Source organism: Anarrhichthys ocellatus, unplaced genomic scaffold, assembly GCF_004355925.1.
Source record: "Anarrhichthys ocellatus isolate YVR2014 unplaced genomic scaffold, GSC_Weel_1.0 scaffold34, whole genome shotgun sequence".
NCBI lineage: Eukaryota > Metazoa > Chordata > Actinopteri > Perciformes > Anarhichadidae > Anarrhichthys > Anarrhichthys ocellatus.
This window is the reverse complement of record NW_022280064.1, coordinates 902,667-918,317: the sequence shown is the minus strand read 5'-3', so window position 1 is coordinate 918,317 and position 15,651 is coordinate 902,667. Positions and strand designations below refer to the sequence as shown.

The window sequence follows — 15,651 nt, the reverse complement described above, 5'->3', positions numbered from 1 at the left end:
ATATACATATACATATATACATATACATATATACATATACATATATATATATACATATACATATATATATATACATATACATATATACATATATGTATATATATATATATATATATAGCCTATTTTTTGTTCAAGAGCTTTCAACATTTTGCTTTGTGAATACCGCACTGTATGATTCACCACACGTGGCTCTTTCTTCTGATAGTAGCAACACATTAATAATGTAATGCTCATGCCAAAACTAAGGGTTGAAATGTTGTTGTCTTGAATATTCTGTACAGACAGCTTGTGTGTCAGAGTGATGATTCATATTCTCAGCTTCTTCGCCCACAAACACAACCAAGTGCAGACCGTACCTACAGTGTGAATCAGTCTCTCTTTACAGTGAGAAGCCAGGTTCACTATGGGCTGTGTGAGTAAAGAATACAGTATAACTCTGGTAATCTTAACCAGTTATATGTATATATTGTAATGAAAGTGATTCAAAACCCATCACTTGTACCAGTCAAACAATCCATTAAGATAACTACACAGGTGTAAATTAGTTATTACGCAGAGTTTATTGCATTAATCGTCTTATGCAAATATTCATTCCATTGTTAGAGGCATTAAAAGGATCTACCAAAACAGAGATTTCCAGTTAAACTATTCAATTTATTGGTTTTCTTACATAAATGAATTACAGTTCATTACATCTGCTAAAAATGTTCACTTATTTCCTTGGCTAGATTTGAGTTCAACTGTATCTATAATAAGTAAGCATCTACGTCTTCTTCTACTGCTTCCCCATAAGTAAGCAAGAAGCAAGAGCTTTGTACATGTATGCATGCCACTACTGTAAAACCTCACCTTGTTGGTGTGTGTGTGTGTGTGTGTGTGTGTGTGTGTGTGTGTGTGTGTGTGTGTGTGTGTGTGTGTGTTCCTGGATCTGCCTCAAACGTTCACATAAATCAATAAGTTCAAATATTTTGAAAAGCAGGCGAGATACATTTGCAGAAAGAGAAAGATGATTTTCTGAGAAAATGAAAAAAAAGCTGTCAACCTTCACTGACATGAAGGTTTCCCTTTACGGGGGCCTTACTGTGTGTTCTGAATATCATATGCATGAGTTTGAATGAACTGAACTTGTGCATTTGTTTGTTTTTAGGATGCATGTCTACCTGCAATGTGCATCTACTGTTTGCTAATCTATGTGAGGGACAGGATGTCACAAGGGAGGCTGCAGCAGTGGGCATCTTCTGGAAAAATAGCGAAAGATAATATCTCGTCGAAACGCTTTATCTGTGGATACCAGGCAGCTGGTAAGGCGGAGGAGGCAGAGGAGGCTGCAGTGTCAACTTATTTCTTTTTTTTCCTTTTACCAATCTCTCTCTCAGCCTCGCCGCATCTCATGGAGTTTCTGGGCAACGTTTTCGAGCTCTGACTCAATGGCTGCCAGGCTTTCAATCTCTGGCTCCTGCAAATATAATGAGAGGAGAAGAGGGGAAGAAATACTTAGAGTGCAAACAATCATATATATATATATATATATATATATATATATATATATATATACACACAGTATATGAACAAGCTAAATATATCTGGACACAATCACCTCCCATGCATTGATGTTTTGGCTGTTAGCAAGACATCATGACCAGCCTCACGGTTACATCAAACATGTAAGAGTTTGTGGCCATTAAGGCTACCACAGTCTCAATAGCTTCCTCTGTGCAAGCTGCCAAGCAGCAGCAGGGACATCTTCTATCTTTAAGGGATTCAGGCTGCAGGAAGGATTCTGCTTCATTATTATTTCAAGGTAGAAACACAGAAACATATTCAGTTTTTGGGGCTTGAGCTAGTGAGCCTGAGAGCTCAGCGGTACAACAGGTAAGAGTTAGCCTCGTTATGTAGAACATAACATAATGCACGATGTCATTATTTAAAGGAATTTAGTTTAACAACTTACACTTTTACATTTAATTCGTACATTTAATTCGCTTTCTTGACAAAAGCTACGTGACAAGATTGATATTACTCTCAGATACAATTTGTATCAATCTTCTCATCTAACTTGCAGGACGAAAGCAAACTAACTTTTTACTCTCAGCTCACCTCTGACTTTGGGCTGGCGCTCCCCTCTTCCTCCTCCGGTCCCCCCCGAGCGATCATCTGCAGCTCCTTCTCCTCTGGACTCCTCTGCGTGTGTCTTTTCTTCTTCTCTTCCTCTGTGGCCTCTTTCGAGTGATGTGGCGCTTCCTGCTGCGCCTCCTTTTCGACCACTTTCTTCTTCATCTGCAACGCCTTGCCCCTCTTGCTCCATCGCTTATGGCTCTCCTTACTCTCTCTCTTCATCTCTCCTTCATCCTCCTCTTCCACCTCTTGTTTAGGGCTGTGTGAGAAAGATCTCTTGTCTTTCTCCTCCTCATCTTCTTCTTCAACAAACTTCTTCTCTTTTGATTTCATTCTGGGTGCATCTCTCTTTTCCCCAGATCCAGCACCTGGGAATGTGGAACATAAAAAATGAAGAATGAAAAATTTATTTATTTTTTGACGGAAGCACCTACAAGCCAGGAACTCTCCACCATTAGCAAGATTCCACTTCTTGTAATGAAATATTTCTTGCCAGCTGGCAGCTTTGCACCCAGTACTGCTAGCTGTGCTTTATGGGAATCAACAGCATGACTGTAGCATTCAGATGACTTGGCAAAGTATCCCTTTTATAGAATAGGTATTTCATAGTTTTGCCATTTTAGCGCAGAGAAAAAGACTTTGTTAAAAAAAAGCTAAATCTTGAGTGCAGTCTTGATCCAAGGATAGCTCTCATCATGCACACCAGCTCATTTGAATTCTGGGACATGGAGACATTTAATCACTTCTGTCGGTGTGCTGTCAGTGTGCCAGCCATGCTGTCCCTGCTCCCCAGTCAGGGGGGCTGATTTCATCATGTAGATGGAAGCACTTCCATCAATCAGCCAGTCCTGTGGCGGCAGGGGATCTCATCTGCAAAGCTCTGCAATCTCCATATCTTTGGTCAACTTGATCACATATTTTAATTAGCTTGGATGTCATTTATTTCTTGAATTAGAATAAATTTGACTTTACAACATCAAGCTGTAATTCTGAATATGCATGTTTTGCTGTAATGTTATTAGTTTCTTTCTATTTTTGTTTTCCCTTTTTGTGTTTTTAAAAATTGTAATTAAGATGAATTGCGATCAAAAAGACATGAATAAAGAAAGACGATATCTACTTGCCTTTCTTATCCTTGATCATGTTTTCCTCCTCTGAATGAACTCTCTTCTCTTCATAATCTTCATCTTCTTCTTCTTCCTCCCTCTTTTCAGCCTTGCCCTCACTCCACTCATCCACAGACGCAGACACGTGGCTTCCTGGACTCTCGTCGTGCTCCCTCTTCTCCTTCACCTCTTCAACAACGTCGTTGTCGTCTTGTGACTCTCCATCTCCCAGGCTGTCATCCTTTTCTTCCTCTCCGTCTGCATTTCCTGTCCTTCTCTTCTGGGACAGGATGGATCGTTCACCTGGGCCTCCTAAAGCTTCCAACATGGATCGATCTGAAAACCAGGAGTGGTAGGAATTTAATTTACTCGAGAGCATTGATTTTCCTGTGACGTTAAAAGAAGGTGCTTACACATAAGCACAACGGTTTATTGATGGGGTCATTTTGTGTCGTGACTGAATGTGTGTGTGTTTTTGCTGAACGGAGTGGGTCATAATGTCAGATTTTACGCAACAGTAATAAAATTGTGCACCATGTGATGCTTACATGTGTCTGCATTTGTAACTTTCTCACCAAAGCCTCAAAGGGACATGTCAAGATCCATATTTCTCAGCTTTTGTAAGTTTAAAACTCAACAGAAAGGAGGTACTTATATTAGAACTGAACCAATAAGCTGATTATTAAATTAATTTAGATTGTTTTAAGTATCCTTTTTAATCACAAATGCCAAATATCTGATGGTTCCAGCCTCTCAGATATAAATGATAAAAAACTTGAAGACCTCCTCTTGGGCTGTACTGAATATTTCATTGATTAACCGAGAAAATAATGCATTACAACATTATTTTTAGTGCATTCTTCATGTTCATCTTTTCATATGGTTTTACACATGTTCTGCAGTGTTAATTGTATCACTTAACTATTTGAATACCATCTTATCAGTTTATCAGTCTAGCTGTCAGAGAACGTACAGAGGATCAGGGTTGGTGGACCTTATTAATCATTACTCAACTTGTTCTGGCTTTGCTACTCGCCCACTCTGTGCTCTACGGGGTGTCTGGCATAACTTTTAAAAAAGCCTGTCGGGTGGAAGGACCTCGTGTATGTCCTGATCCTGTCCACAGAAAGCATCAGCAGAGCGACTGAATGTTGTTGAACTGTGATAAGAAATAAGCAGCCTAACGATGCAGAAAAGTATGAATCTGAGCTTCTGGAGAATCTCACCAGCGACATCATCATCTGCAGCGTGAGGAGTTTGTGTGGTTGGTTCAGGCGTAGCAGCGTCTCTCTGCTGCTGAGCTCTCTCCTGACTACCTGCAATCAAAATGAAGCTTTCACATGTAAACAAGCGCGCCCGGCACCCAAACAGACATCGGCTGTGTGTGATCCGTGACTCACCTTCAACAGCGACGTCCTGCAGCACCTTCAGAAAGTTATGATGGCGAAGGATAGAAACCAGCCTGTCATCTGGGAAACACACGTTAAAATGAAACAAATTAGTGGTTAAACGTCTCAAGAAAGAAAGAAAAGAACAGACAATGGGCAGAAACAGAGAGTAAAACACAGGTATATGTCTTTACCCCTTCACTTTTTCAAAGGACTTCAAATTTGCTTCAGTGGTTCGTCAGAGTTAATAGCCCTGAAATTTACTGCTTTCAAAGCAAGAGCACAATTAATCATTTGGCCCACAGAGACTCCCCCAGAGGATTGCAGCAGCAGTGAGCACTGGACTTTCTGCTGACCCACAGACGGCACTGCATACTGTACGCAGCAAGCACACCAGAGACAGCTACTGTACTGTGCTCTGATATCAGTCTGCAAGCTTTCTTCCTTTCCTTGTCTTTGACTCCTCTGTTCTCTCCCGCTCCTCTTTTAACATCCCTCTGGTGGTGTACAGTTCCTCTCTCTCAGAAGCAAACGCTTGGTGAGTAATGCTCCGATTGATTTTTTTTATTTTTTTTCAACAAGGACAGTTGTGTAACTGGATATTCTTTACTCGGTGCTCGTGACCTCGCTGCATACAACAGAGCAGGTTTTTTTTTTTACTCTGCAGCCATCGCATCAACCTATTAACTTTATGATGTGAGCATCATGCGCTCGATAAAAAAGGAGACGTATTGGCTCCTCCAGCGATGCCTGATTTGTTTCAGTCTTGGTCCTAGTCTCCACGATGATGATGATGATGATGATGATGATGATGATGATGATGATGATGATGATGATGATAATATGGTCAAAGTAAAGCTGAACAACCTCATTTTTAGATCTAATTAAACAACTATAAAGAAGAAGCCTTCACTAAATCCTTGTAGGTTGCAGAATTTTGGAAATGATTGCATCTTTAGTATTGATCAATTAATCATCACTAATACATTAGAGCCTTTGATTAGAGCACAGATAGCAGTTTCGTTTCCGGTTGGAGAGGGCTGTCTGACTGCAAGGTAAAGCAGTGAAAATATTCTACATATATTCACTCAAACAAATATTGATTTTTTTTTTTGAAAGGTGGCTAAAATATGTTTTGCTGACAGCAGTACACTGTTTTGCTCCTGGAGGCGTGCTGACCACCTATAGGCAATACACTGACTATGGACAAGTACCTCATGCAACCCTACTTCAAAACATCCAGACTATTCCTTTAACGGAAATACATTAAACATTTTTGGCCCATTTAGGGGCATTGGTCCATATACTTGCCCCTACATTTAAAAAAAAGAAATAGATATTCTGTCGAAAGCATTAACAGTCCAAATCACGTTAACACAATCGAAATTGAGGTATTCCAATAAAAAATGACAGACTGACTCACCTGTCTTCAGTGTGACCAAACACTCCTCACTGACAGGCAAGGGGCGGGGCCTCGACAGCACATCTGCCAGCGCCTCCACAATGCATTTCATCACCTGCAGACACACAAAGTGCACAAAAATATTTTCTCGGATTGTGCCTATGACATCCAACAATGTTGTCATAATGTAATTGTTTGAATTGTCCACTTTGATGAGTCAGTGATATTCTGTACGCAGGTGATGCTACTGTAAATTAAGGACGTTCTGGTAAAACAAAAGTCCTTGGTGAGGGCTATGTGGAAATAAATCGACACAGCTTGAGAGAATTCAAATTCATCTGCTTCTCTTTGAATGCTGCTCTTGTGCTAACTCGCCCGCTAATTCAAAAGATATGAAACTCTCAGATGAGAGATCAAAATCACTTCAACTCCCATTGTGCTTTCAATGTCAAGCCATTCCCACATGACGGAGGATTTTTCACTCATTTTTTCATCTATTTTCAAAACATTACGACAGCCAGATCTTTGAGTGTTACTCAGTCCATTTTCACACACCGTCCACATCTCCCCTTCACATTCTCATCTCTCCAAACCCTTTTCTAGAAACTGCCTCTCTCTCTCCCTCCCTCCCTCCCTTCCTCTCTCTCTCTCTCTCACCACATATGTGAAAGGGATCTGGCAATACCAAATCCTGAAGGCAAAGGCTCCATTGCTCTCAGAATTGATTTGAACAAGGTCATATACTGAGATTGCCCTGCAGTAGAGAAGGTACTCAAGTGAATATTATTTATAATCACTGCCTGCCTTTTCAGTGTTGCAAGTAGGACTAGTCACACTGTAATGAAGAAGCATTTGGTTTACATAAAATAATAGCAGGTTACTGTATACTACTGCTACTTTTACAATAATAATACAACTGTAGTGCAAATGGTGATAATAATGACAAAAGCTTTACCTTTACGTCCTCATTCTCCAGCTGACTGGGAGTCACTGGCAATGACAGAACTGCAAGAAAAGCAAGAAAAGACGCATCATCCTATCGTGATAATGTTGTTCCTAACCGCCGAATATGCCATGTTATTCTCACTGTCACCAAAACACCGGCCGCTTCATCAGGGGACTAAATGTGCCAAAAGGCGCAGGTGAATCTTCCGCCGCAATTAAAGACGTGTGCGCCGCTGTCCTTGGTGCTGAACCCAGGCAGTCACATCTCTAACGCAGGTTTCTCTCAACAAACCCGACCTATAACATGGTGTCACTCAACTTCCACGAGCGTTTCCTTACCGCAGTTAGACAGTACTGTCACAACGAAGAGTCCTCTCCCGATCATGTTCGGAGACGACGCGCAATAAAGCTCTCCAGCAATAGAAAGATAGCGAAGCTTATATCAGAAGGTGTGATTTTCACCCTTTTTGGAGACAGTCGGTGGATTTACGGACGCATCCTGAACTAAACTTAGTCGCCTTTCGGTATTTCTGGAGAGCTAAATTTCTTGCAGCAGCATCGGTGAACCCGGCAGCCTCCGTCCTCTCCGGTCTCTCTCCACCGACACCGAGCCGCAACAGCGCCCGCTTTTATGGGAAGATGTGGAGAGAGGAAGTGACATCATCCTGAGGCAAATTGTTACTTTCGTACCTGATTACACCTCGATGGTTGTCAGGGCGTGTATCGGTTGAGAGTACACTATAGAAGTATTCATGTGCACCACTAGATTCAGGGATTGAGTGACAAAAGATGAATACAGATGCACAGATTTCACATCTTTGTCTCCATTATGTTGTGTTCCCGTCCAGGACAAAGCTCCACCATCACACTGTATTTGCTGATCATGTCTCTTTCTTGACTGAATGTGTTGCTGGGTGACGGTTTATTAATAATGATTGCTGTCATGGCTGTTATTGTGCTGTACTCTGATCAGGTGGCTTGAATGGATTTTATTTTTCACAAGCTAAGACAAAGCAGCATTTACCCTTTCTTATAAAAGACTAGATGGGATCAGAATTTAAGCGGTGTAACATAATATAACATATACAGTATACATTAATAATTATATTGCTAATAACTATAAATATTAGTTCATAAATACTTAATAAATGTATCTGATATGTGATGTAATGCACTGCCAGATGTTTGGTCACTGACATGAGCATTTTCAAAGCGGTTATATAGATTCCTTCTGGACAATCCATTGTTGGACCATTAAAGACGTGTAGGTTAAAATTGCAGATGCCGTTACATAATACAAAACATGGTTAAGTAACACGTGAATTAATGTAGGATGTGGCATGAATTCCTGTCGCTCACCATTAATAAATGACCAAATCACTGTGATTTTATGGGATTCATTAACACCGAATGGATGTTAAATGTTGATTCACAATTATTACATTCATTTATTTGTACAACTTGCTAAAATCAAAATGCTGCATGATCCAAAATACTTTGTGTCGCATTTAGAAGCTATTGGATGGCATTTGAGTATTTTTTATTTTATCCTTTTAATTAGTGTGCAGCACGGGGGAGAATGGTGCAGTAAAACCAAAAACATCGGGCAGGTGACGATTGACAAATCAGGGCAGAATGAACAGACACGTTCAAGCATACATTACTGTAATAAAATGAGAAATAGAAAGCAATGGGTGTGGATTTTGTGTCAGGAATCAGATTGGGACTTATCATTACTATTGATTATTTTGACCGCTGGGTCAGACAGCAACATGTAGATGTTTGCGTCTGAAATGCCCTTTTTCTGTATAACTGGATCCAGAGACGGATTCCACCTGATTTGGAGGAAATATAAATAAATGTATGAAAGATTCTGCATTATTATATCATCTACTAAAGAGTGTGGGTTGGAACCTGTTATAAAGTGTCACCAAAGGGCATACAGTAATTTAATTAAACTGAAATAAAACACAGGATGCAGAACTTAGTTATGTTTTATAGTGTCGTCATATGAACGTGTGTCTGTATCTATTAACAAACTCATTGTGAATACAACCAACCTTTGAAACATCCTTACATTTGTTTGCTCTCTTCTACCTCATAAGGGCTCAGACGTACACGAGCCAAAAACGAGAGACAAAGAGGTTTCCGAGATGTGGGTTGGACTGTTTGCCGTTTCAAATTTCCTACTGCAGATCCCAAAGACCTCATTGTGCTTTCAGAGACACAATAAAGGCCCATTTGCGTCAGCTCCATGTTTCTCCCGCATAAACCGGCGACGGCTTTGTTTAAACATGAAGAGGGGCTTTCGTTGAATGCAATAATAAGGTCATTATGACATCCAACAGCTACGAGGGCTCATTGAAATTCAGCAGTAACATCCAAGAGAAATGGTGGAAAACGGGGGACACGCGAAATGTATATTTCAGATCCTGCAGTGTTTCTACATCCAGGTTAAGTGTTCACTAAATAAACACGTTAAACTCTCCCATTCAAAGTCCAAATGGTTTTGCCAGCATTATGTAAGGCATGTTTACCTGGACAACCATCCCATTCCGCTCTAACTCAACCCGCCCATGCTGAGTACACACCGAATGGTTTTCATTTCCTTTCAAGAGCTAAGTCAAAGTAACCTGAGCTGCGCTTAATATAGCCTCCACCTGCCCTCGTAATTGTACTAATTAAACAGAGTCAATACATAATGTACCGTACACTCTTAACAAGACCATCCAGTAGCCTTTTTACGATATTCAGAGTGTTTGTTCAGTGCGGTGGGTTACTTTGTCTCTTCTCGTGCTCAGCGCATAATAATGCAGCTCCTGGAGGACGGAGAAGTGAAAGTGGGCCAGCAGCGGCCTGGAGATCTGAGGAACAGACGTGTGACTAAACCGTCTCTGGTTTGAAAAGTCACAGCTTTCTGGCAACATTTATATTTGACAAATCCCTTTACATCTTTACATCTTTACTACTGAGCTGCTCCGGGCCTCTGTGTGACTGTGCATGCACGCTGCATGTTGCTGGACGGGAGAATTTGAGCTCCGTCACCCTCCCAGGTAAATCTATTTAAATGCTGTGGTTGATGGGATTTGTGACAACACTGAACATAAAGCACTGTGTTGATATCAGAAAAGTTGAAATAAAGAAAAGGGTTCAGAAACACTTAAGAGACATTCACTTCAGTTTTGGGCAAAGTCAGATGAGTTTAATGTCTTATGTGTGGGTGTATAAATGTATCAACATTGTTACTTCATACTTGGCTTCTTACGAAATCTGCAATTTACATAATTAATAGAAGTCAAATTTAAAAGCAAAATAGAAAACTTTCTGCTACGAGCAGAAATAGCTTCGTTCAAACAAAGCTTCTCAGCAACAAGCACCTCCAGCTGCCTCTAAAGAGGAAATATTCCGGTTGCAGGATTCCCTGTCACATTATTTACGGGGTTCGAGAGCTTAAAACCATAGTCACTTTCTGTATCCTGCTTTTTGGGGCCACAGACATGTTAAGTTTCAGTGTCTCACAGGCTTCCCTTTGCAGGAGATCCACTGTATCACCTCAACAGAAACCCATGAAGCAGAGGCATGTTTGTAAAACAGACCATCCATGTGACAGCTACATCAGTCCGAGGCATGGCAAACCCACAAGAAGCAGGAGCAGCAGGACGACGGCTGCCTGTGACAGAGCGCCAGACTGCCGTGGAGGCTGACCTGACTTGGCTGCTATCGGTCGGGTGAAGATATACGGGTGTTCCTTCAGAGGAGACATGGAGAATATGGGATGTTATAATCAACTTGAGCTGTGCATCTTAATGAATATCAATGATCATGCTGTTCTTTACTTACACATCATTGGGTGATGGAACAAAGTATCTATCTTAAGAAGGTTTCAAACTTCTGGAAAAAGTTTTAATTCTGAAGGGAAATTCATCGCCTCAAATGGTATGAAAGTATTGTAAAAGTCAACAAAGTCCTTGCAGCTAGCTGTAGTTTGTTATCAAAAGTGACAGTCAGTTTCTTCTTGTTTAGTTTAACGGTTTTACCAAAAACTCCTGAAACTTAAAGACTCAGGTAACTGTTGCTCTGGTGTGTTGACAACATTGTCCTATAGAGACCTTACCATGGGTGGACAGATGAGACTGATGGGGTCAGAGAAGCTGCTCACAATCATCTTTCCCCCCTCAGGCTGAAACTGTGACAGAAGACAGAAGAGGAAGAATTAATTTGTGTCCTTAATTTTCCTACGCTTGTGATCTACAGCTTCTTGCTATTAGATTACTCATTATACTGCATCATTTTGTGACCATCTGCATAGTCTGACCATGCACTCAGTGGTGCTGACTGTTGACCCTTAACCTCTTGTTCCATTTAATACAAGTGGGACTCGGTGTTCACCATGTTGTTCCACAGTCCCTTGGCCAGCTCCTCGTGCCCCTTGATGGTGAAGTGGAAGCAGTCGTGAGTGAAGAAGGTCATATCGATCTTCCCATTCTGCTCAGGGAGAAGAAACAAACACACACTGGTGTAGATTTACTGATGGAGCGTCTTGTTGGTGAAACGTGACTTCTCTCACATTTTCGGCCTGGTGTTAGCAAAGCCAAAAGCTACAAGCTGTCACACTCAGGACCTTAATGATTCAATCGTTAGTGTGCAATGTTTCACGCTGATTCATCTCCCGAGAGCAGACACCTCTGCCACGCTGATATTGTTATTGCCTCTGGAGTGAGGATAGATTACCGGGAGGCGGGGAGGGTCAGCGTGTTTCAGAAAGGGCTGAAGAACGACGGCGAAGTCGTCCCTGAAGAAGCGATCGCTGTACAGCAGCGACTCAAGTCTTTTCTGTGGACGGGAGTAAAATTAACTTATAGCAATCATGCAAATCATTCATTAACATGAAAGCAACATGAACTATTCTGGGCCCATGTGCCACTTTGTACATTATGTTTGATTAGAAGATGCAGAAGATGTTTCCCGTTATGGATGATAAGCACATTCTATAAACTGTACCTGGAAGTCCAGATTGACTTGGACCAGCTCTTGAAGCTCAGGAGACCTGGCTACTGGCTCTATCAGGCACGAGCAGAAAGATCTAAACCAGAGTTAAGAGCAAAAGGAGCAGCGGACGAATGTGAAAATGGCCTCTTAGTGTCAAACTCCGCAGAGCGACGGTGAAACATCACATAACAATAAACAAATCACATTGTTGAGCGGAGGGGGGGGACTTTAAGGCTCACATAAACGTTAATGTTCAGAATGAGCGGCTCACCTTTGGAGCAGGCACCCCGGGGTGGGCTTCTGCACCTCCCTCAGCGTCTGCATGGGAAGTACCTGAACGATATTAACGATCATACGAGGAACCTGAAGCACAGCATGGAGAAAGCAAGCAGCCCCCGCTGCAGTGAATTCCAGCACCACACTGAAACCTCACTAAAACCCAAATACGCTTTGTTTCCCTTCCCTTTACCTCATTCATGAGCATTTCCAAGGAGACGGTGATATAGTGAATGAAGTTATCCACTGAAAATAGAGCCTAGAGAGAACACGGACACTCTGCAGAGATTAGTGACATATTTGTAGTTCTGCAAAAAACAGATTTTTATTGAACTAAACTCATTTAAAGAAAGAAAAAAGTCAGACCTTATCTTTGCAGTAATCGCAGATGTCATTCATGCCCATGAGAATGGTCAAAAGCTTCCAGTCTTCCTCAAAGTTCAGACCCTGAAGAAAGAGACAACAAAGAGGTCACAGTCAAAATGTGGTGCATAAAAACAGGTTCAGGTACAGCATCTTAATGCAGGATATCTCAGTTTAATAACCAGATCTGTACCTCATAACCTCTCAGTGTGTCGATCAAATGTCTCGTCTGGCTGGGGAGGTTGCTAGAAAGACCGAACAACATCGTAAGTCTTTAGAAGCATCGTGATTAACTAATAACACTTAACACTCTTTGTGTCACACTGTCGAGTCATTACAATGTGTTGTGTCCAGTCACAGCCAGGTTGAAGCCCGTTTCGCTGATATGGGACTGCATCCCGTGAACCGTCTTGCCGGGAGCAGCACCAAGCAGGTTGGGATTGAACAGCTTGATGATGTCTACAAATCACAGTGAAAAGATGATGTACTGTGTTTTTTTTGTTTTCTTCAGCTGAGTGACGTTTATATGGAACATATGCAACACAATAATGAGATATCCAAGATATCATCGGTGATTAAAACATCTTACTTGCCAAAGTAATGACATGCTGAAATGAGCCATAGCCTCCGATGCTGCAAGACGGAGAGATGTCAAATTAGTACAAAGTTCAATTATGTTTATTAAAAAAGAATCCAATCATCTTAAACAGTCTTGATGAACAAATTCCATCTCTTACATCAAAACACTTTGAAGATTGGACATCATTTTGAAACATAACGAAAGTATGCATATGAATATTTATGATATCATGTGCCAGCTACAGCAAGGTTATTATCCGTGCAAGAGATCCATCAAAGATTTCACACACGATCTCTGTCACCTCCACGACACGTGACGAAACTCAATAGGAATCCCGAGGACAGTGGTGGCGTTGGCGCCGATGGCCGTCTGAAAAGGAACGACACAACAACTGAGGAAAATATGATCAGGACCCCATAAAAAATTAAGAAATCTTATGCGTGGAGGTGATTCTTTCATTGAAATGACAACCGTTCCATTTCTGGTATCATCTACTGCATTTTGAGGAGGTCTTGTATCTTTGTAAATATGGATAACTGATATTTTACAACTGAACTTTTTTGCTTTTAAAAATCCCAAAAAACTACCTGAGAACGGTAATGAGAAGTAATCTGGCTGGACTATTATCACCACAACATTTAGTCATCTTGATTGCATATTATATCACTTATACTATATTACCTTTACAACTGAAGAATAAAAAAACAACACCTACTGTCAGTGAATCCCCCAAAGCAGCGATGACTTTGATATCTGCCGCCTTCACAAATTCAACTGCACCAAAGAGTGAAAGGAGAGACGGAGAAGAAAGAGAATACATTACTCTGCAGTTCCAACACTCGGGTCAGAGATGTGTGATGATGATGCTACCTAACAGACCTGAGGAGGGGACAGAGGGAGAAGGACTCATGTCTGGACACTGGAACACAGGATGTTTGAAGCTCACCGGTCGAGTTTTCTCTGGAAACTCCTGAGAAAGAAAAGAGAGAGAGAGACACCTCATCACTGTCGGGACTGAACATGTTAAATCCATTATTTTCAGGTACAGATGGAATGTGTCCCATGAGGCAGTTAATCTCTCTTTATATCTTGTCTTTTTCACTCATTGACCCTTTAGTCTGACATAGCTTTGCTCATTGTGCGCATGATGTAACCTGCCTCTTATATTAAAAGTAGGTTATCCATTGTTACATACTCATTGTTTTTGTAGTTTCCAATTTTGTCTCTTTTCAATACATTTCTCAGTCAAGTCGTTTTAGTCAAAGTCTGTTCTTTAGTTGATTTCAATATTGTTTGTCATTTAAACAAGCAGTTTAATTTTTAACGACAGTATTTTACTGTTCAGTGCTGAACCGGGTGTACACGGTACCTTGTTGAGAGCCTCCTTGCTGTAGTGTCGTATCCCCTCCTCATACTCCCACCACCAGTCGTTGCCTTCAAGAGGATTATTACTAAAGTGTCCATCTGAAACTTTTCAATTGGCCCAAAAAGACACTTCTTAGCATGTGTTATTCTATATAATCAACATTTACAGCAAAATAATTGTTTTTTTTGTAATGTTATTGAATTATATACGTTTTTTGTTATCATATCCTAATATTATGCACACCATAAACTATCTAAAATAGGCCCCATTTCAGAAGCTGATGTGACAGTAAATACAGGCACACAGCCTCATGTGTGTTGGTTCTAGCACTTACCTTTGACAGAGCAGGACGTGAGCAGACATGTTGCCACAGCGATCCAAAGCCGCTCCATAGTAGTGCGTGCGGGCCGGTCAATGGGTCGCCCCTGCAGCCTGCACAATGTGATGCTCGGCTTCACAGCACTGTCACTTTGTCTCCCCCCCCTCCCCTCCCGCTAAAGCCGAGTGACGACCCGCAGGTCGAGCGAGAGCCATTCAATCGACGTCAGCAACACAATACCTCGAAACAATAGCAAAGAGTTCAGATAGTCTACATTACAAGGTTCATCATTTACAAATAACACCACAACGAAGAAAACATTCAGAACAACCAGTAAATATCCATATATCATTTATTCATTTCTTTATAAACTTGTATTTGCGATGGTAAAAATGCAGTCTTCTCGACATTCTTGACCAGTGTTTCGTTTTAGACAGATTGTGAGTTGTGTCGACATGTGAATGCAGTTTGGAATCATTTCTGATCGTCCTTTTTGACTTCATACACTTCATGCAGGCGAATCGTCACATTCTCAAGAACAACAAGCACATACTGTGGAGCTGAACAAATGGACTTTTGGGGGAAAAAAAAAAAAAAAAAAAAAAAAAAAAAAAAAAGGAGAAATGCATGTGTTAAAAAAAAAAAAAGAAGAAGTTTCTGATTTAGTTTTGATGAATACTATATGGCCTCATTTCTCAGATTTAGGTCCATCTTAGCTGAAAAGTGTTGGCAGAGCTCCAGCGTGGACTTTTGGTGAGGGGGTGAAAAAAATCTCACAACAGCTGAAGTTGTATAACTAACC

At 41.0% G+C, this 15,651-nt stretch overlaps 1 protein-coding gene across 1 annotated transcript; it reads right to left on the bottom strand.

The window, feature by feature from the left end:
• Positions 1 to 537: 537 nt before the first annotated feature.
• Positions 538 to 7,570, bottom strand: chga (chromogranin A). Its single transcript, XM_031866213.1, has 8 exons — positions 7,296 to 7,570; positions 6,967 to 7,016; positions 6,033 to 6,126; positions 4,622 to 4,690; positions 4,448 to 4,537; positions 3,240 to 3,557; positions 2,098 to 2,483; positions 538 to 1,456 (listed from the first exon to the last, which is right to left on the bottom strand). Exons 1-8 carry the CDS (start codon positions 7,339 to 7,341, stop codon positions 1,373 to 1,375), a joined length of 1,137 nt encoding a protein of 378 aa, XP_031722073.1. The 5' UTR covers positions 7,342 to 7,570; the 3' UTR covers positions 538 to 1,372.
• Positions 7,571 to 15,651: the final 8,081 nt, after the last annotated feature.

Coding starts and splice junctions, on each gene's coding strand:
- chga (XM_031866213.1), bottom strand. CDS start 7,341: ATGATCGGGAGAGGACTCTTCGTTGTGACAGTACTGTCTAACTGCG. Junction 7,017..7,295: donor GACAGTACTGTCTAACTGCG/GTAAGGAAACGC, acceptor CTTTTCTTGCAG/TTCTGTCATTGCCAGTGACT. Junction 6,127..6,966: donor TGGAGAATGAGGACGTAAAG/GTAAAGCTTTTG, acceptor GTGTGTCTGCAG/GTGATGAAATGCATTGTGGA.